General features: G+C 35.0%; 3 protein-coding genes across 18 annotated transcripts in view; all 3 read left to right on the forward strand.

Moving 5' to 3' along the window:
- The first annotated feature begins 570 nt into the window (after window positions 1-570).
- Window positions 571-1,068, forward strand: LOC145683625 (uncharacterized). Its single transcript, XM_081754961.1, has one exon. It carries the CDS (start codon window positions 571-573, stop codon window positions 1,066-1,068), a length of 498 nt encoding a protein of 165 aa, XP_081611087.1.
- Window positions 1,069-1,282: 214 nt separating this feature from the next.
- LOC145683626 (uncharacterized) lies at window positions 1,283-1,780 on the forward strand. Its single transcript, XM_081754962.1, has one exon. The coding sequence runs from the start codon at window positions 1,283-1,285 to the stop codon at window positions 1,778-1,780; it is 498 nt and encodes a 165-aa protein (XP_081611088.1).
- A 412-nt stretch (window positions 1,781-2,192) lies between these two features.
- Window positions 2,193-27,384, forward strand: part of LOC145683702 (uncharacterized) — a 414,104-nt gene continuing 388,912 nt past the window's right edge. For 7 of the 16 annotated variants that reach the window (XM_081755116.1, XM_081755122.1, XM_081755125.1 and 4 more), the window contains exons 1-5: window positions 2,193-2,326; window positions 12,457-12,522; window positions 16,241-16,315; window positions 21,926-21,940; window positions 24,680-24,706. In XM_081755116.1, the coding sequence (XP_081611242.1) occupies window positions 16,270-16,315; window positions 21,926-21,940; window positions 24,680-24,706 (88 nt within the window). In that variant the 5' untranslated portion in view covers window positions 2,193-2,326; window positions 12,457-12,522; window positions 16,241-16,269. The remainder of the gene's footprint in view (window positions 2,327-12,456; window positions 12,523-16,240; window positions 16,316-21,925; window positions 21,941-24,679; window positions 24,707-27,384) is intronic. The other 9 variants (XM_081755117.1, XM_081755126.1, XM_081755128.1 and 6 more) reach the window with 2 other exon arrangements.

Here is a 27,384-nt window from a genome sequence, read left to right on the forward strand (position 1 = left end):
CAACTATTCCACGTTTAGAATTAATGGCCTGTTGTATCGGAGTTAGACTTGCTGTGTCTGTGATTGAGAGTTTAAATTTAGACATTCCTGTGTTCTATTGGACAGATTCTTTGGTGGCGCTTTACTGGATAAAAAATGATGAACCTTGGGGAGTGTTTGTAATGAATAGAGTGAAGGAAATTCGAGCTCTCTCCGATGTAAAGTGTTGGAGACATGTACCGGGAAATTTGAACGCAGCTGACCTACCCTCAAGAGGCTGCAATGCTGCAGCGTTACTGAAGAGTAAATGGTGGGAAGGACCTGATTGGTTACGGCAGATGGAAGAATTCTGGCCGAAAACTGATATGAAACCAAATGCGCTTGAAGTAAATAAAGAAAAACTGAAAACAGTTGTTTCATTAAGTGTTGCAAACGAGCCAAGTGGTATATGCAATATTTTTCAAATTATGAGAAATTAATTCGTATGGTTGCATGGATATTACTTTTATCCATAATTGTCGTTCAAAGGATAGTGAAAGATTAACGGGTGAGCTATTGATATTTGAAATATAATCAGCTGAGAAGGTTATAATGAGAACTATCCAGAAAGAATGTTTTGTTAGTGAACCAGATCGTTTGAAACAATTGTGTACTTTTGTTGATGGTGAAGGTTTGATTAGGTTAAAGACTAAAATTGCACGTAGACTCGATGAAGATGATTTTCGGAGTCCTATTGTGTTACCACCTGAGCATGAAGTTGTGAAGATGTTGATATTGAAGGATCATTTGAAATCATATCATGCTGGAGTTCAAGTATTATTGACAAAGTTGCGTGAAAGGTTTTGGATTCTTCGTGGGAGAAAAACTATAAGTTCTGTTGTTCGAAGATGTGTTAAATGTAAACGGTACGATGCAAAAAATATTAATGTTACACCAGCTTCCTTGCCAGAAGACAGAGTTAAAGATGCATTAGTTTTCGAAATAACCGGAGTAGATTTAGCTGGGCCTCTCTTCCTTCAAGATGGGAAAAGATGTTGCCGTTTATCGTGCAGTGCATTTAGAACTGGTACTGTCTTTATCGACCTCTAGTTTTTTGTCAGCTTTTAGGAGATTTATTGACAGGCGCGGAAGGCCGAAGGTAATTTATTCTGATAATGGAACGAATTTTGTCGGTGCAGATAATCTCTTTAAGTTAATCGACTGGGAACAAATTTCTTTGTACTCATCAGTAGAAAGAATTCAGTGGAAGTTCATTCCACCTACCGCTGCCTGGTGGGGTGGATGTTGGGAGCGAATTATACAAATGATCAAGAAGCTTCTTCGTAGAACGTTGGGTAGAGCGTCTTTAAGTTATGAAGAATTGAGTACAGTGTTGTGTGACATAGAAGCAGTTATCAATGCACGTCCGTTGACTTATTTGACAGAAGATTCAAATGATCTCACACCCATAACTCCAGGTATGTTTTTACAAGATAATTTGGAGATAGGACTACCTGATCTGGATCATATAGAGACAGTTGACAAGTCAAAAAGATTTAGAAGATTGCGGCACATAAGATCACAATTGAGAGATAGATTTCGTAGTGAGTATTTAAGTCAGTTAGTACTGAAGCAAACCGGAAAGAAAACTTGTCGAGAAATAAAAGAAGGAGACGTTGTACTTGTTGGAAGTGACAATAAGAGAAGACTAGACTGGCCTTTAGGAAAAATTACAAAGGTGTTCCCTGGGAAGGATGATATTGTAAGAGTGGCTAGGATTAAGACTGAGAGTGGAGAAATTATAAGACCTGTTCAGCGGTAGTACCCCTTGGAAGTGAGTTTTATTCAAACTGAAGAAAGTGTTGTGCAAGCGAAAGATGAAGAGGAATGTCCGTCTAAAAACTTCACTTTAGGTAAAATTGAAGAAAAGGGTGAACGTGTTGTCACAAGAAAAGGTCGAAAGGTGAAGATACCTGTACGATACTTAGTTTGATTTTGTTTTGATTTATTTGTCATAAATCAAAAGGTGGGAGGATGTGGAATTTGTATCTGGCAACATTGTGAAAAGTTTAAAAACATTTGACTGTAACGAGACGTAGTAGTTCTGCAGAAGCTAGAGAAAAGGTTGAAGTCATGTGTACCGGTAACATTTGTAATTTTTGAAGACATTCAGTCAATTTGTATGGTTTTGGTCTTGTTTGTAGAATGATATAGTAATGTGTGACGTTTAATGGAAAATAGACAAAAGATAGAAAGTTGTGTTTTGATTCTTAAACACAAATTGCTTTTATAGACTGTAGCAGATATTCTAATATGTATTGAATCACTTTTACAGCACATATACCACCTCCACCTACTTTAAGGTTTGGTAAGTCAATATTTTTAACACTTTCTGAAGAACTAAGTATCATTAAATTGTGTGTTAATATACGTATGTATATACAAATGAATGTAACTATGTTTCTGATTTCGTAACTCTTGAACCACCCGGTCAATCTCGATCAAATTTGCCACACAGATGAGATTCGGGAATGGGAGGTGCAAGTTAGGGGAGGGAGAGATATTTAAAAATGATCGAAAATGACCAATATTATTGTCAAATCCAGAGTTTTCGGAGTCACTGAGCCGAACAGTGACACCTCCGATACCCTTTAAACCAAAACTCAGTCACACAACTGGCGGAAAGTAGATATAATAGAAAAAATGATCCAAAATTGATGATAGTGTAGAATCTATAGTTTTCGGGGCCATTGAGGCAAACAGTGACCCCTCCGATACCGTTTAAATCCAAATTCAATCCTGTCACCGTGGGAACACCAGGTATTCTGCTAGTACGAAATAAACGTCCTCTCAGACCGAATACACAATAAGGAAGATGTGGTTCAAAAGTAATTTGTGTAATCCATACTTTAAATTGATATTTTCTTATTATTTTATTGGAATATTTTAAGATTGCTGACAACATAAACGGCTATCAAATCTTACTAAATAATGAAGGATACGTACAGGAAAGGTTTTTCGCTAAATTTAAGACATGAAGTGACATATATTAATCACGGACAAAGTTAACTTTCTGGGTGAGAGTGCACATCATAAATATATGTACTATAATATTTTCTTCCCTGAGTTGTGGATTGTTATTATGCAATATATTTTGTCATTATTTTCTATTCTTTAATTCCTAAATACAACTGAAGAAATAATAGCAATGGCTTCTCATATTCAAATTGTTGATACCGTAAGTCGCAAAAAAGTTTTTTTTAGCATAGCCAACCTTAACGTGATTTAGAGAACTATACGCTTTGCTGCTACTTTGAATATTGCAACATATATTTTATTATTATTTGGATTCTTGATAGACCTAACCATGTAAAATGCAAAACGCTTGCTTTTAGTAATAAAGACCAACGTGGATTCCTTACATAGAGGGGTATCGTAAAGTTTTAAATATCACCAGGAAGTTATTAATATATGGTGATAACATTTTGTTACTGTTATGCTTGGTCCTTATGTGTATGATGTTAAGGAAATTTGCTCCTTATGATTGTTTATTTATTAGAGGATGTGCCAAAAGTGACGGAAGAGCATGATCAATAGGATTGGAGCTTGCAGTGTAATAAAGTTCGTGCCTTTGAATAGCAATAATGCCAGACAAATACATCAGAAGATTAAGGCTATGTGTGGTGATGGTTGTCCATCTTGTGACACCATTGTATAGTGGAAAAGAAAACTCCAAAGTGGTCATATTCTCCTCACAGACGACTCTGGAAGGCCATCTCTGACGGACGATACGGCGACTGTGAAGAAAGTGGAGTGTTTAATCCTCAAAGACAGAGGTATAATCATATAAACAATTATGAATGAGACTCATCTCACAGTCAGTTAGGGTAATGTGTGGAAAATTACATATGACGAACTTCACATGTCTAAAGTATCTCCGCACTAGGTTCCTCGTTTGCTGGCACCTTTTCAGAAGCAAGCACGGCGTGACCTTTCCCAACAGATGTTGACGCTGTTAGAAGAGGATGAAGAGGATTTTTTCGGCGTGTGGTAACCATAGATTGAACGTGGATATATCAGTATGATCAAAACGAATTTGTCTGGCATTATTATCCTTCAAATGTAGGAATTTTATCACACTGCTAGCCTCAATCTTATCCACCTTGCACTTTGGTCACTTTTGGCACACCAAGTAAAAAATAAACAATCATTAGAAACTAATTTCCTTTACATCATGCACATAAGAACCAAACACAACACGGGCAAAATTTCACAGTCTTATCTTAATAATTTCCTGGTGATAATTAAAACTTTACGATACCCCCTCCTATACTTGAATGCCATATTTTTGAGTTAACTATTCGTTCCATCCGAGTCTTCGGCCCACTGAAGATAAGTTAAAATTGTGCTTAATTAAAATGTCTAATTATTTACACTTACCTCGTTATTTTATTTACCCACCAAAGACCCAGTCTTAATATCATATTCATGTACTTCGTTATACAACATTGAGTTAATTAAAACTTTTAGTAAACAAATGATAACACTCAGTCATTAAAGCCAAGAAAAGATTAGTGTAGGCAGATACATCAATTAACATGGCTGTTTATTATTAGAAATTAGCCTCACGTACAAAATGAAGGGCTGAGCTGTTTGTTGTTTGATATTACGAATGTCTTGTACGATAAGATGGGAGTCTCTGAAAGAAAATATATAGAAAGTATACACTTCATCAGCTATATACAATTTTGATACATGTAGCTTTTATGTTTGAACTAGACTTACTATACATTAGAGCAATGATTCTCAACCAAATTCCTATCAAGATCCCCATTTTATCACATCCTCTTGTCATCGAATCCCTTATAATTTCTGGTTTGTAATAAGCTTGTGTGGGATTATTAATATACCTATTGCGGAGATCTCACGATATCCATCTATTTCTATATTACTAGAATCCATTTCTTATATATAATGAATACAGTAACTTCCTTAAAAGCGAATGGATTAGAACCAAATTTGGTCAGTTCATTCATATAACAAATATTGAATCCGTTCCGTCGCACTGTTTCAAAATGGAGGCCGTTTGAAAATTTTAAAACTTCATGACTCCCTTAATTCATAACTCATATGATAAAAAATAAAGTGATTTCTAGTTTTGGTTTAAAAAAAACTTGGACAGTTGTTAAAAAAGTTATTGAGTATTTTAATTGACTTGATAATGAGTGCCACGATAATTGAACCAGATATTGCCGCACTAGTGAAATCACATCATGCGCAGGTATCTCAGTAGTTTTCCATTTTAATTTTATTTGAATGTGTAGGTTTTGTTGCATTTTCATTTTTGTAGTATTTTAATATGCAGTTCTCATTAGTTTAATACCTCTTTCATTTAAATGACTTTCTGAGAAACTCTGCACGTGTTTAATAGACCTATTGTTTGTTGTTCTTAACAGTAAGTATAAAAGTAATATATCCCTATCAGAACAAAATTCAAAATAATATTTTAAAATATTTTCCTGTACTAGATTCTAATCACTGTTCAACAACGAAAATGTAAATTGAACAAAATCAGCTAATTCTTACTAATTTTGTGGTGCTGATCACGAATTTGAAAGGTATTTTTGAATATTAGCTCTACTTTTCGTTTTACAGGCATGGCTAATAATAACGCTTTAAAAATAAATATATTCGCTTCGTTTGGGGTAAAATGTTACACTGATCTGGCAACACTGGAGAAACTATATGAACGCTTGGTTTCATTGTGTTCCTTATCTCAGTAGTGTTCTGCTATTGTTAGAAAAGACAGGTTTAGTACAGTTATCAGCGTTTTGGGTGTGACGTTTGTGAAGTGCAGGACATAAAAATACAACTACCAGTACGCAAAAATACTGGTATTTCGAATGTATATTTTTTAAATAGTTGTCGGAACTATTTCAAGTGACATTTTGAGGATTTCAATGAACAACAATGCCGCGAAATTGTGTAAACAGTGCGGATAGCTTCTGCTACGTGTGTGGGGAAGTGACATTTTCCTCACAAAAGCAGACTATAACACCACTAATAAGAAAAGCCTATCAATATTACTTTGGTTGTAAAATTGGAGACCAAGATAAATCTTGGGCACCCCACATTGTGTGTAACACTTGTGCCAGCAATCTAAGAAATTGGATTAATAAGAAGGGGCGCTCAATGCCTTTTGCAGTGCCCATGATTTGGAGGGAGCCAAGCGACCACATCAGAGACTGTTATTTTTGTATGGTTCCTTCCGTCAAGAAGGGAATTTCCACGAAGAAGAAGCGGGCCTTGATCTATCCTAACATTCCTTCTGCAATGCGCCCTGTTCAACATGGAGAAGGACTACCTGTTCCTGACCCACCTAAAGAATACGATCTTTTTTCTGATGATGATCAAGAAGTTGATGCTCCTGAATCAAGTACTTCGAAGGACCCTACGTTTGTTGTAGAAGAACCTCCATGTGAACCACATAGACTTACTCAAGAGGAACTAAGTGATCTAATCAGAGACTTGGACCTCTCGAAAAGCAAAGCCGAAATTTTAGCGTCACGCTTAAAGCAATGGAATTTATTGCAGGAAAAAGTAAATATTTCAGTGTATCGGAATAGGGAGAAGATGTTCACTTCATTTTTTACTATGGAAGACACACTTGTGGCATGTACAGATGTAAATGGTCTCATGAGGGCACTTAAAATTAATTACGAACCTACGGAGTGGAGGTTCTTTATAGATTCGTCCAAGGTGAGTTTAAAGGCAGTGCGTTTACATATTGGAAATGAACTTCCTTCAATTCCTGTAGGTTACGCAGTTCATATGAAGGAATCTTATGAAAACTTGAAACGTTTACTTCAAGCCATTAAATATTACGATTTTCAGTGGCTCATTTGTGGTGACCTTAAAGTAATAGCACCGTTGCTATGTATGCAGTTAGGGTATACAAAGTATTGTTGCTTTATATGTGAATGGGACAGTAGAGATCGTGGATCTCATTACCGCAAAAGTGATTGGAGTACCAGAGAAACTCTTCAGCCGGGAGTGAAAAATGTGCATCATGAACCACTGGTAGTTCATAACCGAATTTTGCTTCCCCCTCTACATATTAAATTAGGTTTTATGAAAAGTTTTGTTAAGAGCATGAACCAAGAGGATGAGGCCTATAAGTACCTAAGAGGACAATTCCCTCGATTAAGTGATGCCAAAGTTAAGGAGGTTGTTTTAATAAGGCCACAGATTAGGCAACTTTTCAAAGATCACATGTTCGACGAAATTTTCCAAGGTGAGGAGAAAGCTGCGTGGGAAAGGTTGAAGAGTGTTTGTTCACAGTTCTTGGGAAGACACCGAGCAACAAATTACAAACAACTGGTAGCAAAGTTGTTATTGTGCTACGAAAATCTTGGTTGCAATATGTCTCTGAAACTCTACTTTCTTCATTCACATCTAGACTTATTTCCCGAAGATTGTGGAGCAGTAAGTGACGAACATGGTGGCGTTTCCATCAAGATATTGCAGCCATGGAGAAGAGATATGAGGGAAAGTGAAGTTCGAACATATTGGCCGACTACTGTTGGACTATTGCAAGGGATGCTCCAGATGTAACCTACAAAAGGCAAGCCAAGCGAAGACGCTCAAAATAAAATAAACATAATCCTGTACAAGGGATCACTTGAAACTTTTTTCTACATTGCAGTGTAGTTCTTTCACGAAAAGGTATTTGTACATATTTTTGATGTTTTTATGTTAATACTGATTTTTATTACGGAATTGTTAATGTTTAACTTGACCACGATTACTTTATTTTCTGTATCGCTGTGAAACTGGTATTTGCGCAATTTTGAAAAAGGAAGTACAAGGGTATAGAAAGCTATAGGTTAGGGTACTTCTTAACTCCCCAGCTTATCACATCACAGTGAAATAGATAAAAAAGTAGTAAAATATAGGTTTTTACAAGGATTTTGCTTAAATGTTCTATAAATATTAATACATTTGTATATATACAGCTACTGTTGTACAACAGCGTTTTTTTCACAACCTGAGCTAAGAAAATTTTTTTACTATCATTTTCTTTCATATTATGCTTAAATGAATGTAAAAATCGCAATTTCAAAGAATTTACATACTTTCGATCAAAATTTGTTGAACAGTGTTATATTTATCACTTTCGCTTATATTCGCGACCCCTAGGTTGAGAAACTCTGCATTAGAGGATACATTGTTAATATTGTGGGAAAGAAATATGTCACTGACATTCGTTAGATATATTTTGCCATGTTTTATGCAGTAAACAATCAGCTTCATCATAAAATGTTTTCGTCTAGGGACAAAAGATTGGTAGAATTTCTAGGTAATGTACATGTTAAAATATTTAAGAATAATACAAAAATGCTACAAAATAATATCAGAAAGTTGATAACCAAAGATTGACAATAGGTATGATGCTATCAGGACAAACATTATTGTTTCGGAAGATAATTTGATATAGTATTGTTATTTTGTGAGACTATACGAAATGAAGATGATACCATGGATCTTAGAGCTACTTTTGTTCACATTAGGAAATATTAAGTAAAATACTAATATGGGAATGTTTCTTTTTTCAATGTGTTACTCAGGTGAAATCGAAAACTAGGTATTATGGCTTTTTAAGTGGTGGTAATTAACAATCGTACCGGGAACACCAGGGACGTGTTCCCCAATATTTGTAAAACGGAACCCATCTCCCTCAATATTTCAAGTATCTGAGGTCAGCTATGACCCAAAGGAATTTTAAAAATGTAGCAGTTTGCTTCGTTCACAAAACAACGTTAGACAAAATGAGTATGAAAAGTAGCACAAATTTGGTTTCCAATTGTGAAAATAGGCAGGAAGGTTTTGGTCTTATCATGATGAAGATGGAGCAAATTGTAGAGTAACAAACGGTTTTAGTTTAGGTCACTAGCAGCAAAGCGACTTTAGTTTAGTAAAAAGAAATCAAGTATTTTTAACACACATTGTTGAGCCTTTTTTACATTAATTGAAGGCTTATAGGACTGAAACCTGTTTTCAAAACTTTATTGTTACTGACTATTCACTTCACACAACCTTTTATCATTATTTTATTTTTTACATATATTTTGGTGTTTTTAAGTTTAACTAAAGTTGTAAAACAAGGTTGAATTTTGCTGTTTGAAAATGAAACAAACTGTAAAGTATTTTTATCTGTTTTCAGTACCATATTAAACAAATATACACAATCAAAGGCAAAAATAAAAGAAAAATTTTGCTTGTTAAGTAAAAATGAAATAAAATCTTTAAGTTTTACGTCCCACGATTATGTCTGTTATGCTAAAGGAGACGGTGATGATGAGAGATGAGTGAAATGGAGGAATGAAGAAAGTGAGAGGAAACGGGAGAACCTCAAGAAAACCCACGAGCATGGTGTTTGTCCACCCCAAAGTCCACACGGCGCGAGTTGGGATCAAACCAGGGACCCCAAGCACCGGAGGTGAACGCTCTACCACTGAGCCACCCCCCACTTGTTAAGTAAAAAATGCAGTGTACGAATACTACGTTTTAAGAAATTCTCCGGGATATGATCTCCGGACCACCCCGCTTTCCTGAAGGTTTTCCATACATCCCAGTCTCCCGGTAGTCTGTCCCTCCCTAAAGTTTATGTGCTGCTGACGTCAATGCTAATTAAAATCATTTTCTAAGTCTCGCAGCCGTTATTCTACTAAATATTGTTGGGCATTAACAAAACTTTAAGAATAAATGTAAATTAATTGTTACCGATATAGGTAATTAAATCTGGAAGTGTACTAGTAGGTAGTAGTATGAGCAGCAGTTGTGCTCGTTTTTGTTACTGTGTCACTGTGTTCCTGACTCATGGGCCATGATTCCTGACTGAAGTTCGATGACATAAAGGTATATACGACTACTCCCTCTAAATTTAAGCAATGATAGTTTGGCGCATTCCTGAAATTTCGGGAGGGGTACATAGGACCACTTCTTAAATTTTGGAGATGACTCTTCTGTCATTCAAACAGGTGGCGCTAAGTCGGGGATGTATAGGAGCAACATTGCCAATCCCTGTTTGCCACTCTTCTTCATGAAACCAAGAGCTCAACATTCTAACTAACTAACTAACTCTATGGTCTGTGGAACCCGGGGGTTCAATGTCACGTTCACATAAACCCTCCTCTGATTTCTATCCTTAGCCAATTGGATCCAGTTTCTATTTTGTAATCCTATTTTTGCGAGATGCATCACAATATTGTCTTCCCATCTGCGCCTAGGCCTTCCTAATGGTCGTTTTTCGGTTAGTCTTCCACTTAAGACTTTGAAAGCATTTCTACTTTCTTCTATAATGGCTACGTGATCTGACTACCTGAGGACCCTAACAATGTTTGGTAAACCGTATAAATTATGTAGTTCCTCGTTATTAAGTTTCCGCGATTCCCCATTACATTTTCTCTTCGGTCCGTATATTGGTCTCAGGATCTTGTTCTCAAATACTTTCAGTCTATGTTCTTCCCTCAGACTAAGTGACCATGTTTCGCAACTATAGAGAACAACAGGCATGATTATCGTTTTGTATATATTTTAAGCTTCAAATTCCTCGACATGAGAATTCGCGGCGACATGAGATTTTGAACCGAATAGTAACACGAACTCCTTGCTTTTATTCGACATTTAATTTCTTCGTGAGTGTGATTTTCATCTGTTAATATTGATAATAGATATTTGAAAGTATCCGCTTTATCAAAAGTATTATTCGATATTTTAACGCATCCATAATTTGCCGTATTACGATTCCGACGAACTTCCATGTATGTAGTTTTCTCTGCATTTACTTGTAAACCCATGTCCCTGCAAGCGTTTAAGAAGACCCTGCTTTTCTTTCTATTGCTCTCCTATCATCACTTATTAAATTTACATCATCTGCATACCCCGGTAATTTACCTCAACCAGGGGCAGAACACCATTCAATTCTAGGCCCTGTCTGATATCTTTCATTTTCCTTATGGACTGTTCCAGCACAAAGTTGAATAATAATAAAGCTCAACATTCTATGCCTTTTAATAGCAGAGTATCGTTAACATAGATCGTGTTCTCTTGCTATACCTGTGTTCTCTACACGATCTGCCTCTTGCTTAAACATTTGTCTTTTTGAGTACGTTTCTCAATGATCGATGCTTTTTCATCGTTTCTGATGATGGATTAAAATATCAAATATTACTTTCGATAAAGTGTATACTTTCAAATATCGATATTAACAGATAAAAATGAAATTCACGAAGAAATTGAATATCGACTTAAAGCAGAGAATTCAAGTTGTTATACAATTCATAATTTTTTCCTTGGCGAATTCTACTGAGCAATTTCAAACTTAAAATATACAAAACGACAACCAATTCTGTTACTCTATATGGTTGCGAGACATGGATGTTTACGCTGAGGAAGGAACACAGTATGAAAGTATTTGAGAATAAATCCTGACGCGAATATTCTTACCTAAAAGGAATGATAATGGGAAATGGCTGAAACTTCATATATAGGGCCTGCTTAATTTACATAACTTTATTAGGGTCATAAAGTGTAGAAGTCTTATGTGGGGCGGTAATGTAACCAGAATGAAAGAAACTAGGAACGCTTTCAAAGTTGTAACTGGAAATCCAATCTGAAAATAACCATTTCGGAAGACCTAGGCGCAGATCGAAGAACAACATTAAGATATATCTCACAGAAATAGGACGACAAAATAGAAGGTGGATCCAGGCGATATATATATATATATATATATATATATATATATATATATATATATATATATATATATATATAAATTGGGTGTTCTAAAACTGATGTCCACGGACCACGGAGCACTATTCAACAGGTCAAAATGAAGCGAAAATGTTATATGAAGAAATGCCCTCCAGCGTTTCCTTCAGCCACTATGAGTAACCAAAATTTCACTATGTGGGAACAGCGCATAGTAAATTGGAACTATTTCCATCAAGCAGTTACGTCGGTTGTTTAACTAATAAGTGACGCTAGTGCCATTGACTTTAACTGTCATCTGGCAAGAACCGATGTAATTCTTTGATGGATTGGTAGATCTAATATACGGTTCTTTATCTACGATGTTGTCATATAGTGCAATTCGATTTTTCAGACGAGGACCAGAAAGATGTACAAATATATATACTAAGCTTGTGATTGAGCATCCATATGACTATGTGGACAGCGTACACGTCTTTAAAATTGGAGACCGGGGGTTCCGTTCCCAGCGGTGTTCATGTGGTTCGGATAACACGTTAGGCTGTAGATTTACGTCTCATATAGCTTCGCTGCTGAACACTACGCTAAACCCAAAAATAATCACACACCAACCTCATGATTAATTAAGGTACAATAAAATACAACAAAATACCTCCATTTAACAAATTGAATTAGCAGTCTGGTATAAGCACTACCTAATTTAAAATTTACCTTTTCTTTTAGGTGGAGGTGTAACTCCATACTATGGAATTAATCCCTATGTTCCGAATCCATTCCCAGGACCATACCGTAAGTGTAATTTCTTCGTTAAAAAATACTTAGAAAAGCATTTGTTAAACACTCATTTCTGTTTGAATATCGAAAATATTCATATAATTACTAAAATACTATTACACTTCCTGTTTAGAAATTTAAAGATTAAAAGGGTAATTTGCTGTCTATTGTTCGCAAGAGAAATAATATATTACTTCTGGAAATACGTATAATTTACATCATAAATTATTGGATTAAGTGGTTAGGATTAAGTTGGTGGATTAAGTCTCATACGGGTTTCACGCCTTATGCTAAAAACTGTTTGTTAAACTTAATACAAAACTGACAAATATTCATCACATATCAATGAATACTAACTTAAATACTAAAATAAAATTTGACCAAAGGAAAGACTTATTATCATTAGTGTTATAGTTTCAACAATATACCATTGTCTTCTTCAGTTACATTATCTGATAAAGACAATGAGGCATGATAATGAAAAGAAAGCTTGAAGTTTTACGTCCCACGGATATGCCGGTTAGGATAAAGGAGATGGTGATGATGAGAAGTGAATGTGATGGTGTAATGAATAAAGTGGAAGGAAACGGGAGAAACCCCAGAGAACCCATGCACACGGTGTTTGTCCACCACAAAGTTCAGTTGGCACAAGCTGGAATCGAACCAAGGATACAATGCACCTGAGATGAACGCTCTACCACTGAGCCACCGCGGCTCCCAAGAGGCATGATAATATGGCTGATGAAGACATTGGTACATATCGAAACTATAATATAGATTGACAATAGTATATGTTTCCTTCACTTTATTTTCAATTTAAGAACACGTAGTTCCAAAAATGGAATGAGCAGCGATCACTTATCCACTTCCGAATGAAATGCATCTACTCGTTTATCCCATACGCCAAATATTTCCATCGTTCCTGCTACCTCAGGCTTCGCCTTTCTTTTCCTTTAATCAATATACATGAAATTTTTCCTTTTGTCTTTCTATTTAAATTGTTATAATTCAATTGCATTACTCTTGTATATCAAACACACTTAATTTAGTACAAAATATAGCAGACATGATTTACTTACAAATTAGCACAAAAATATAAAAAAAGCATGTGTGATCCCATAGAGAAGACCAAGATGGGAATATTTTATTTTGATAATAGTATTGCTGCTAGATATTGGCAGGATCAGAAAACTTGTGTATCTATGAATGATCATTAATTGTAGGAATGTGAACATTTCAACCTTAATTCAGCAATGTTGTTTTCTATTATTTGATATGTGTTAAATTCTCTAAACAAAGTTTCAATCTTTCTTTAAAATGTGCTCGGTGTCAATAAGAGTGAATCCAAACAAATCTGTAAGAGACTTGCCACGTACTTTTCAAAATCTACTTCTATCTAAATATACTTGTAGACGTGTCAAAATACACATTGTAAAATTCAAACGAAATTTCTGATTTTAATTTGAAGGTAATAGCACTAATACTACACCGGTCACCGTATGGGACAGGATGATTGTAGTGTATATAAAGAACATGATATTAGTATTTTGAAAATCAAAGTATATCAAAACCAAAGCAGCTTATGTTGATTACAAAGTGTGTTTACATCACCAGAACGATGTAGGCGAAAGACTATATTTCAATTCAATCACCACGACCGCGCCCGCATATGGGACAGGGAGAGACCGTGTAGTCGTTTCACGAAGCTGTCACTTTAGAACTGTAAGTGGTTTGTCGCTAAAGTATAATATTTGAGGCACAGTGGTCTCTTGTCATGAATGCCATCCAATGTCACGGTACGGGATTTTGAGAAGTGCTAACTTACATAACCACTAATGCGATCAGATTTACCGTGATTCCCTATGTAAGAGATGGTTGAGATGATGGCAAACTATTATGTATCCTCGGGTTGGGCTCCAGATCTTACTACGGTGGGTATCTTATCGTCCTGTGACCTCTACCGCTATTTTCTCTATAAGAGATACATCTATTTTCTTATTTTCTTTAGTTTTATACGTCAAGTACAAAAACTACACAATCAGTTGTTTGATGCAGGTTTATGCTCCAACGTCCTTCACATGAGATTATCTCTTTTATTGTTACTCTTCTCTGGAAACGTCTCCGATAGTCTGAGAAGACATAATGGTGGTATGGTGAACATAGGACAAAGTTATTAGCGTCTAGCCAAATTAGAGCCTGAGATACAGATTCGAAAGTATCTATGAAATCTACCTTTTTCTAAAAATCGGTCCTGTATCAACGTCAATATTGGCTTGCTATTGTATATAAAATTGTATATATGTATTCAGTGTGTATGGTGAAATATTTAAGTTACTACCACGTTCTTATTTTAAATTCTATTATAATACCCGCTACATGAGTATAGCTTTAGTGGTAATAAGAAAATAAATGGGTACCATGTTAAGGACATCTTTTGTTTTACAAAATCAATCTGTATGTGTTTAAAATTGCTGAGGTAGATTGAAGCATGACACAATGTTGATATTTAATTTGAAAAGTAATATTCTGTAATTCTGTAAGTTTTTGTTTAGGCAATTGAAATCCTAAAGGATACAGACGCTTCTAAAAATATTATATTATAATTTGGTAAATTTGTTACCTGAATCTCACAAGTAAAGGGACCAAATGGATGAATCCGGATTCGGGATGAGACTTTGTGCACCTGATGTCGGATGTGAAACTATGTATATGTGCAAAGTTAAAGCGACTGAGCGCTATAAGAAACGGATTGGGGGGCTGGTGGTGTAAAATTTCGTAGGAGAAAGGCTATGCTATGTTATTGAAATACATGAAATGAACTGTTGAAGCGTGAAAATAGTGAAAGATAGACAACGCAAACGGTGATAGTTTCACATATTGGCAAAAGAAGAATAGGCAGAGTAGATCACGAACCTACTGTTAATTTCACTGTTAATTTTCTTGGCTTCTAGATATGTTTAACTTACATGTGTTTTCATGATAATCCAAATTTTCAACATACGTGCATCAGTCTCCTAGATTTTGGTAAATAACTATAAAGATGATCCTTAATCTTCCAAATAAGTAGAGATAATGATCACTAAAGTTCATAATTGACTATTTGAGAGCATGCTGGCCCTAATTGCTATATCACATGACTACTTTTCCATTTAAAAAAAAAAAAAATTAAAGATTTCAAAATGGCGGATTTCAAGATGCCGGCGGAGGTTCGTGATCTACTCTGTCTATTCTCCTTTTGAAAATATGTGATACTACATGGTTTGCATGGTATGTTTTTCATTCGCGTCATCACAGCCGTTTGCATGGTCTGTTTTTTTTCTATTTTCACGGTTCAACAGTTTATTTGATGTATTTCAATAACATAGCATAGCCTTTTTCCCAGTAACTTTAAGCCCCTCCTTCTCCGTTTCTTATGGCTCTCAGCCGCTATAACTTTGCACATATACATATTTTTAATCCTCTATCAGGTGCATTAAGTTTCATCCCGCATCTCGATTCATCCATTTGCACCCTGTACTTGTCAGTGCTTTACTGGAGTCATTTTACATGATTGGGATAATAGTTAAGAAGGAGATAAATCTTTTAGATTATGTCGTATACCTACAGATAGCAGTTTGATCTCAACAGCGTCAATACGAAAAGGTGTTTTGCAACTTCTATCTTACCTTGTAACACTAATTTTAAGTTCTGCATTATAACAGACATTAATGTAATTATATTTTGTATTCCTTAGCACTGGATATTCCTCCGAACCCGGAGTTCATGATGGACTATTTAGGACCACCTAATGCATACAATGCAGGAATGCGTATGTATAAATTAACAATAATAAGTTTTACATAGGCATTAAGTGTATCCATCCGAAATATAATTTTGGAAATTTTGATTGGTGCATATTAATATTCTTTCATTGACCAAACTAGGTCGAAATTATATAATCCAAAGTAGTGAGGAAAAAAATTTCTTTTCGGAGGAAAAAGTTTGATGCTTAAGTGCCTAGGACTTAGCATTTAATGTACTTAGTTAAGTAGAAATGAGTCTTTTAAATAATTTTCCTATTTCTATAAATTCTCATTAGCAATAGCTTGAGAAATATATATTACACGAATTTTTTCTTTTATCTTTAATTACATTAGGACCAAATGAACGTACTTTTCTAACAAAGCTCTTAGTAATTACCTAAAAAATGTCTTGTAATCTGTAAATTTTACAAATTACTTCCTTCAATGTTTAAATAATCTATATATATAAAAGAGAACGTACAAAATTTTGTCCGCTCATCACGCTAATACGGCTGAACCAATTTCTTTCATTTTTGGGGGGTTATTAGGATTTGGACCCTAGATGGTTTTTATCATATCACTTTAATTTTTAATTACCAGTGTCTTGAGATAATTGACCATTCAAGTGTCCATAACGTACAAATCCTTTGTTATTAGTTCATCATAGGTAAAAATAAACGTATTTATATGCAACCCGCATGACCGTGTCACTCGGCGGGTTAACATAAATGACAGGCGATATACAGCGGAAAATAGCTTGAATCTTCTGTTTAAAATTTTTTAATTGATTTGCTTATTTTTACAGACACTTTTACAATATGCCAGCACCGGGATGACCGCAGCGAAGCGGGGCAGGTTAACATAAATGACAGGCGATATAATGTTAAGATTTACTGCAATCTTCTATGGTTTTTATCATATCACTTGAAAGCGAAAAAGTAAAAATTATCTAAGTAACAAAGTTTATTGCGTTCCGGGGTGACCGCAGCGAAGCGGGGTGAACGCTGCTAGTAATGATATATGCAAATTACACGGGGATATCAAGTATATTATCGTATATTGTGGATAAGAGATTTGTTTTGCATAATTGCCTAATCATTTTTTACTGTAAGTTATTACTTATATAAATTCTGAAGAAACTTTTGCATGTAGATTTTCCCACTATTTGCATATGGACCAGATAAATTAAATTTATCTATATAGAAATGAAAGGAGGAAATAACAGATTTTATTTTGCACACCAAATCCTCTATATGTACGAATTCTAGCACAAATAGTTAACAAAGTGACTGATTGAACTGGAACTCGAACCCAGGACCTGTGACATACAGTTCCGAGGCTTTAGCCACTATGCCACCCCGTCCCCTTCCCAGAACCGTCACTCACTGTCTCACTCTCGAAGTCAGCGCTCTCATCTGGGATCGCGTGAGGGTGAAAATTCGAGGAAGTTCTGAGTGGCGTAGTGATTAACGCCTCGGAACGGTATGCCGGAGGTCACTGGTTCGAGTCTCGGTCCAGTCAGACACTTTTTCACCCTTAGCGGTAGAATTTACACATATAGAGGATTTGGTGTGTAAAATAAAAATCGGTTATTTCCTCGTTTCATTCATATATATGAAATGAAACTCTTCGTAATCTGCTTGGTATAAGGACACATGATTCTCCAAGTACAGCAAGAGTCTGTGGTACAACCCACGTGGTCCGAGTGAAGAACTGCGACCTAAAGAGTTCTGTGAAGCGAACTAGATAGTGTAGTAGTTAACGCATTGGCACGATAAGCGGGAGGCCCCGGGTTCGCGTTACGGTCCAGTCAGCCATTTTTTGACTCTCTGTACGTTAAACTAGATGAACTTACAATCTGATCACAGATTTTCCAAATATATCTTAATTAAATTAAATATATTAACCTTCTTGTTTCTAAGTTGATTACGACGGATATTTCATAGTTTCGCCCACGAGACCAGAAGACCCTTTTAAAATTTCAAACGAAACGATAAATATGACAATTCTTGTCTAGTTTTAGAAGCGAGATCTAACATGAGTCTCATGTACAATTCTAGTTCACCCAAGTCTTAGATACTGCTGTAGTGTCATGTGCTTTGTAATATAAGAATTATAAATTGATAAATTAATTGTTTGAGCATTTATCTCTGTTTAAACGAACTCAGTTATACAATATACTACCTTAATAAATATGTTTCAATGTTCTTATATAGATACCCTTCGTGAACCTTTTGCACCGCAGAAGGATTTAGATTATTCTAGGTTAAATTAAGAAAAAATAATGGCATAAATTTTGTACTTTGCAAAACGAAACGAGAAAAAAACGAAACGTGACGAGAAAATTCTTCTGACAATTGATACAAATCAGAAATAATTCTTCCAGTGTCGAGACTATATAAGACTTCTACAAAATTTACGATACGAGACAAGCAAACCCTTTTTTCGTCTCGAGTTCATTAACTAACTAATTAAGCTAATTAACTAACATACAAAGGAAGTTCACACTTGTCAAAAAGAAATGCGACAAACACATGAATACCTTACATAGAGCAGTTTTGACAGTTGCAAATTATGCTCTAACATGAACTTCATTACTACATATATTTGCAAATTGACACCAGGTTTACCAATTCCTATTTTTATAAACAACGATAAAAACACAATAAACAGCACATATCTATGGTTAGATGGAATTACGATGTAAGTATAGTCGACTATATATATTAGCTTGTATTATAACGATATTAACTCTACAAGGTGATTCAGTGCAAGAACGCTTACTTCTGGTGAGATTGATATCTGCATTAATTCTAGACAATGTATGTGTATGGTGGACAACACTGTGTTTGTGAGTGTTTATCCCAGGCCCGAATTTATATATTGTGCGTTTCTGTGCTCGAAATGATTCCCCCCCCCTCCCGCACAAACTTATGATTGAAACAAGTAAAAACAAGCCGTGATTTTGCAGTTAAAGAATAATATGGTGGTTATTTAAAAATAATCGGAAATGACCAACATTAGAATTGAATTCATAGTTTTTGGGGTCACTGAGATGAATAGTGACAGTTTTAATTTAATTCAACTTCAATGTCATACTTCGCGGCCCACATTAGAGAGGGACGCAAGATTTTAAAACTAACCAAAAATGGTAGATATTAGTGTTGAATTTGTAATTTTCGAGGTCGCTGACTTTAACGGTATCAGTTTTCATGATATTTAAGTTCATCCTCACCCCTTGGGGTGGGGGTGAGAGATGATGACTTTTATATAAAAAAATCAGATAAGGTAGCTAATTAGTAACTACTGTAATTAGAGCGAATTAAACACATTAACATATTTTCTCGTGCTTGCGCAGGATTCTGTGGGTTGCTAGCTTTAAATATTACTTTATTGTGAATCTTTAAAAAAAGTCCAAAATTTTGCAGCCCCTTAAATGCTGCCGCTCTGTACTCGAGCACAGAATAGCACTTAGCTAAATACGGGACTGGTTTATTCTCATTGTCCACCCTCCCAAATCTCGTTTCATCAATGAATGATTTTCATAATCATGCAGTTATTTTGTCCTCTAGATTATAGGTATTGGAGTTTGAAAAATGTTATTTTTTAATTAGAATTGATCTCTTTTTATAACTGTAATATTGTAAAAGGTATTTCCTGTATTATTTAATTTATAAAAGCAAATATATTTTCAACTTATAATTTTTAATAGGTTCAATTTAAATCTATTATTGACAAACCTCAGGCAACACAATTTCGCGTAGTGCGAACATTTCTTGAAACCAATTAACATTTTGTACAAGATATACCTGAATATAAAAGTTATTTTACTTACATAGGGTTGTTCAAAAAGCGTGACGGATTTGTTACATGAAACTATGAACTTAATTTTTTTCAAAACACACTAGCAAAATAAATTCATAAATATATTCATCGCACATTCCGATTTCAGGTATGATGAATGAGTCGGGCATATGACCTCCTCTATTGTGCTGGCATGCAATAGCTCTGTTCGTGAAATTCCGTTATAACTGACTAACAAGTTTCCAGACTGTCACGAACAATTGGAATATTTTGCTCAGAATGACCACTACGACAACGAACAGGACTTATATTGTTTACTGTTGAACCCGTTGCAATGGACGTTTTCATAAATCTACGAACTGTTGGTTCATTCGGTGCCTTATTTCGCCCTAGAACCGCGTGAAGTCGTCTGACAGTAGCTGCATAACTTTCTCCGTTTTCACAATCAGAACACATTGCGCTATAGCAAACTGCTCCATGGTTAGACACAGACTAAAGAAACAATAGAAAATCAGACTAAGGGAACAATCGGAATGTTTGTGGGTAGAGTAACAGTACAAAACAATGTCGGTAACCGAGAAATGTAAATTTGCCAGATGATCCAAAAGCGGCGCGCTTTTTGAATAACCCTTTAGTAGTAGGGTACCTTATTTTTGCGAAGGCTCTGATGATTGGAATTTATCTCATTTTTTGAAGACCAATTTTCAGAGTGAAACCATTAACGATTTCTTGTTTAACATATTATGAATTTTCAAAATAATAATAATAATAATAACCATGTAATGTTCTTTGTCGACTTTTTCTTAAATTTCGAGTGAAACATTCGGGAACTCATCTTTAGGAGCACATAATAGCTTAAATCCTTTTTTACAACACTAGTCTCATTATTTTTTGAGCCTCTACAATGGTAATTTATGAATTTTACTTGAAGTTTTCCATATTTATGGTTTTCTACGTTTTTCCAGTAGTTATAAATGTGTGTTATTGTTTCACTATTTTACTATAAAACTGTGTTATTATTATTATTATTATTATTATTCAGTATTTTGCTTTTGGTAGGAGGATTTGTTCTCTTTCTTCTTGATTTTAATTTTCGGCCTGGTAATGTTTCTCCCACGTTTCTCGTTTTTCAGTTTCCTCTTTTAACTCCCAATATTTTCTTCTATTTTCCAAATCATCGATCACGTGTGTTCTTCTTCTTCCTATTCCTAGCTTTCCTTACATCTTTCCTTCTATGGCGGTATGAAGAAGACAGTTTCTTGGTAAGATGTGTCCAATTCAATTGGCTTTCTTACGAAGGGTACTGGCTAGAAGCGTCCTTTCCTCTCCTATCCGTTTTAAAACATCCTCGTTTGTTTCTCCCTCTGTGCATTTTATCTTCTCCATCTTCCTCCAACACCACATTTCGAAGCTCTCTAAATATTTCTTCTCTAACTTCCGCAATGTTCAAGTCTCTGAACCATAAAATCCAATGCACCATAAATAGCACTTGGCCAATTTCTTCCTTACGCCAATAAATAACTGTAACTATGTATATAGTAAAATAGTGAAATTATAAGAACAATATAAAAGTTGGTAAAGGTAGACGACATTAAGAATAAACATTTTTTAAATTTTCACAATATTCACAATGTAGAAGTGAAAAAAGTGAACATCATGAAATCACATTGTGTACTACAGAAAATTGCTGGCCGAATGTGTCACTCGAAATATAGGAGAAAAGGTTGACGACAAACATTAATTTTCGAGTAATTGTAAGTATTATAATATATTATCAAAACGCCCAATAAATACATATAACATATTAATATTTTAAAACTATATTTCTACAGGTTCAGGTTTCAGAGGTGAGTTAACAAAGAAACTTTTTAAAAGAGAGTGTGGGAGTGCTACACGAAAGTTTCATGCAAACGCTAGGGAATTACCATCAACTACTCCACTATCCAGAAGTTTGTCAAAATGTGTCTAGCAAATAATATAGTAGTCGCTCACATATGTTGGCACCCCACATCACAAAGATATGTGGTTTATGCTTTTTGTAGTGGGATTTGCTTGTTTTTTATTTTGTTTTGATTCTTTCTTTGTTTGTTTACAATATTGGCACTCTTCTGTAGCATTTACACCATTCACTTCAAATACTTATTTTTAGAATAACTGCAAGTAACTTTGCAAGTTTATTAGTTTAATCAAACATTAGATGTTCCTAAGCTTTACTGTTTAAAGATAATTAAACGTACGACATTATTTTGCCCTTTTAATAAAGTTGGTAATCAAAGTGTGGAAACACAACTTGTTTGTAGAAAGAATGCAAAATTTACGATTGGAATGTACAAATTATTAAACCTTTTAACTACTTTTTCAGAATCAAGTAACATGTATTACAACACTAATTTACATAAAAGAGCAAATATTTTTACCTGTGTGGTTCGTCAAGAATTTTTATTTTATTACTATATATTTCGCTACTACCACATATTATTTAATATCTCCCTAGAAGAGAGTGAAAAACAGAATGAGAACGGCATATTTGTAGGAGATAGAATGACTAGTTATAAACGGTATGCAGATGAAAACGGCATATTAGTAGATATAGAATGATTAGGTATAAACGGTAAGAGATGAAAACGGCATATTAGTAGGAGATAGAATGACTAGGTATAAACGGTATGCAGATGAAAACGGCATATTAGTAGGAGATAGAATGACTAGGTATAAATGGTATACAGATAAAAACGGGATATTAGTAGGAGATAGAATGACTAGGTATAAACGGTGGCGCTTATTGCAGAATCTGAAGTGAAAATCAAAAAGATGTTAGAAAACTTGAGTAAGGGCTGTGAGATGAAAATAAGAGATGAATATGAGATGAAAATAAATATTAGAAAGACAAAAGCTATGGTGACTGGAACGAAGGGGTCGGTGTCAAATATAGAAATAGGAGGGGAGAAAATAGAACAGGTGGTTACTTTTCGATACCTAGGTAGTATTATTAATAATGATATGAAGTGTGAACATCAAATAAAAACAAGAATGACAATATCGAAAGAAGCCTTTAGAAGGAAGAAAATACTATTTTTTCGGTCCTTGAATAAAGAGTTGAGAAAAAAAAAACTTATCAAGTGCTTCGTCTGGAGTATTGCTCTGTATGAGTCAGAAACATGGGCATTACGCAAAAGTGATGGAAAACGACTGTGAGTATCGAGAAGAATGGAAAAATAAGCTGAGTCGAAAGAAAAGCGAATGAGATGATTTTAAAAATAGTGGAAGGAAAAAGATCAAGTTTAGATATTATTAACAAGATGATGATAAACTGATTGGGACATGGCTAAGAAGAAACTGTATCATAACGGACGTGCTAGAAAATATGGTGGTAGGAAAAAGAAGGAGCGGGTGAAAGAGACAGCAATTAATGGAAGATATCAAAACAGTAAAATCGTAGATGAAAACATAGAGGTTATCGGAATACCGTGGAGCATGGAAACTTCTCAGTTGCGGCAAATGACCTGCCAATACTAGCAGAATACCTATCATGACATATTCCCCAAACTTCTGTTTTCTTATTCATCTAATCCTCCAAATTATTAATTGAACTGTCAAGAAAAGTTTAGGAAGTACATGAAGAAATGAACGTTAGTCGTGTCAGGACTTCAGTTAGGAACTAATATATACCCTATCCAAATATCCATGTTTTAGATCCGTGGTAATTTCATTTCAATTTTTATAGAGGTAGTTAGTGAGTCAAATTATATGCGCGTGGCCAAACTCCCACTATAAAAATTGTAGTGTGAATACCGTAGGAATCTCATACATGTATTTTTGAATAGCGCACATATTAGTTCCTAGGTGAAGTCTTGACCCGACTACAGTAGATCCCATAAATTGGAACTATGGACGTTTAAAAGTTCATTTTTTTTCATTTTTTCGGCAGCCTTATAACGCCGAAATGACGGATTTCTGCACCCAGGTTGATCTGTACTTTTTTTTTTATCTTATCTTGGTGTCAAGGATCACCTCCCAAACACTGTCGGTTGTGAAACAGCCTGTATATATTTAGTTTTCACGGGCCGCGGTGGCTCAGTGGTAGAGCGTTCACCTCTGGTGCTGAGGGTCCCGGGTTCGATCCCAGCCCCCGCCAAGTGAAATTTGTGGTGGACAAACACCGTGTGCGTGGGTTTTCTCGGGGTTCTCCCGTTTCCTCCCACTTTCTTCATTCCACCATTTCATTCATTACTCATCATCACCGTTTCCTTTAGCCTAACTGGCATAACCGTGGGACGTAAAACTCAAAGATTTCATTTCATTTTTTATTTAGTTTTCAAAATGATATACTGTAGCAATTTTAAACACTGTGGTTAACAGATGCATATTAATAATTGCACCAAGTTTAATCTATGAAATAACATAAATACAAAGTATAATCAATAATTTAGAATCACAAATACAGAAGGAATTAAAACACTAACTTAATTAAATATAGATGTTTAACTTTCATAAAATGTATACGGTACCTAGTAATGTTAAGATTATAGAAAACAATGATAATATTTAAGGAAGTGTCTGAAACAGTTTCTGTTTGATTTTTTCAGGTACGCCTACACTAAGAAGTTCTTCAGGTAAGCATAGATTAAGTTAGTGACGAAAATATCTCTGCAACTAAATTAGGATTTAAATAAAGTTTTGAACGGTATGAGCTATATAGATCTTTCATGTGTGAATAAAGTCGTATGTTAAGAATATGTCAACATTATTGTATTCTGACGTTGATGAACATGACGTTCCAAAAAGAACTATAATATTCAAGTCTTAAGATCGACTATTGTGACGTCCATGTTCAATCATCGTCACCAGGGTCACAAAACATCACCTCCAATTTATAAAACATAAGCAAAAATTTTGTTCGGATTTTTTTTTAAACCGATAATATTGACTAATTTACCAAAAGCAACATTTAACTGGATGTATTCTGAAAATAATTTACAACACACATTCAAATTTAACCTCTTGAAAATAAAAAAAAATGCGAGTGCTATTAGAAATCTAATTATGAGGTAAAATGACAAGAAATATGTAAAGAAATATGGGTACATATTATTATTAGTTATTATATTTGCTTAATTAAATATTCAACTCAGCAACCAATTTAAAGGCTAATTGACGAAATTTTTATCCCGAATATTTCATAAATTGTCTACAAAACGAAGATCTCTTCTAATTCTTTTCCGGTTGGCAAAGTTTCCAAGATAGCTGACACATTTCCTCGTTGAATGGCTATACTAATCCACTGTATGAGAAATGCTCTACCTCGGGTATCTCTCGATTTTAACGATATGTCTTGCCCAACTTCATTTTTAAAATTAAACCCTTCTTGGCCCCATGAACCCCTTGATTAAATTGCTTTAATATTTTTCCAATAGATTGATATATTTATTCCTTTTTTCGACCTCTCTTCGAGCTGCTACAAGTCCTGCTCGAGTTGATGTATCTGGTACATTTGTGAGGGCATTGTATCTGGTACAAATTCCTCTAGGGGGCTAGCGCCCTTCCTTGCCCCCCTGATGGGCGCCCTTGATGGAGACCGATGCATATGCCTCTGTAATCTTCTGGCAAAGGTTCTCAAGCGTCCCAAACAACGGCTAACATTTTAACTGAAAACAATGCTGACATGTGTTGTTCAAAAAACCATATTACATCATACTTCAATTTCAGAGCCATTGTCAATGCCAATAACTTATACATTTTTCTAGCGGATTTGAACTAAACTCTCCAAATACTATATATTGGTTAGATGAAGTAAATAAATGAAATGAAATGAAGAAGTGCTTAAATGGAGGTAAAAGTATAATTCAAAATATCAAAAGACTTTAGATATAGGTTTCAGTTCAAAGTGTATCGTCAGAAAATGATAAAACATGTAAAAATACTGGATATAGAATTAGAAAATCTCGTTTCGATAAGATTATGGTACAGAAAAAGAAAAATCCGTAAACACAAACACGAAACTTATAATCAGAAAATATTTAGTTATAAGAACAAGTACCTTAGAAGAATAGGGTACCGTCAGCTGTGTGCGAAATCTGAAAAAAGTTCCTATCGTAATGAAGAACTACAAAAATATTTTGATATAGATGTAAGAGCTAGGTAGGGAATCACAAAAAAGGTTGGGTACAGGTAAAAGCATTATGAATGGAATGAGAAAAATATCTGTAAATAGAGAATCAGGAAAGTAATTGAATCGCTGATTTGAGAAAAGCCATAACTTAGCCATATGCCGAAAATGAGTTTACATGCAGCTTTGATTCTTAAAGGTTGAAACGCAATAAGTCAGCCATATGCCGAAAATGAGATTACATGCAGCTTTGATTCTTAAAGGTTGAAACGCCATAAGTCAGTCATATGCCGAAAATGAGTTTACATGCAGCTTTGATTCTTAAAGGTTGATTCTTGAAGGATAACAACACCGTTGGGTCTTGATACATCAGAAGTCATGCTAGTAGTTCGTGCAATAACGAGCTGCAACAAGTGTTCCTGAGTTGAGAAATGTCACAAATCATTGACTTACGGCCTTATTGACATTATTGACTTATGACTTTTCTCAAATCAGCGATTCAATTGGGCATATATACGAATATTGGGAAAATTCCGCAAGTTTATTGTGAAACGATTAAGTCTTTTGCTCCAAAATAAGTGTGCAGGGGAGGACGCCGAGGTTTCTCCTAAAGTGATTGGTACCATTTAGACGTTATATTGATTTCCTGCTCTGTTAGGCGTAGTTTTACAATAAACTTACATGCTCATGTTGCAGTTTTTTTTTTGCTGCGGACTGTACAAAGTTATTTTGGTACCGATGTAAATACTAAGGTCAGATTTAATAATATATACTCAGATATACAGTAGATGTAATAATACATAGATGTAGATATAGATGTTGGTGTAGGTAGAGAATTTTTGAAGTGCGTTGATTTGGATACAACTTAGAAGTGTACTTAGTTACGAATAATATGCTAAGTTCACACTAAAGTGCTCGATGCCGGCCCGTAGCCATGGGGGTCTAGGGGGACGCCCCCCTAAGTTTTTACAGGCCCCTCCTAAAATTTTCACGGTAGGCTTACATGTGAACTATAATATGGTGATGTGCTATAATGTGGTTGTATCGGGCCCCCCAAACTTAGACCACCCCCTTCCTAAATTTTTGGGCTGGCTACGGGCCTGGCTTGATGTAGCAACAATTAGTAGCTAGAAAAGTAAATAAGTTCCTAGACACAAATAATAAATAAATAAATAAATAACACAC

The sequence above is a fragment of the Thermobia domestica genome, chromosome 4 (genome assembly GCF_964235325.1).
Source record: "Thermobia domestica chromosome 4, izTheDome1.hap1.1, whole genome shotgun sequence".
NCBI lineage: Eukaryota > Metazoa > Arthropoda > Insecta > Zygentoma > Lepismatidae > Thermobia > Thermobia domestica.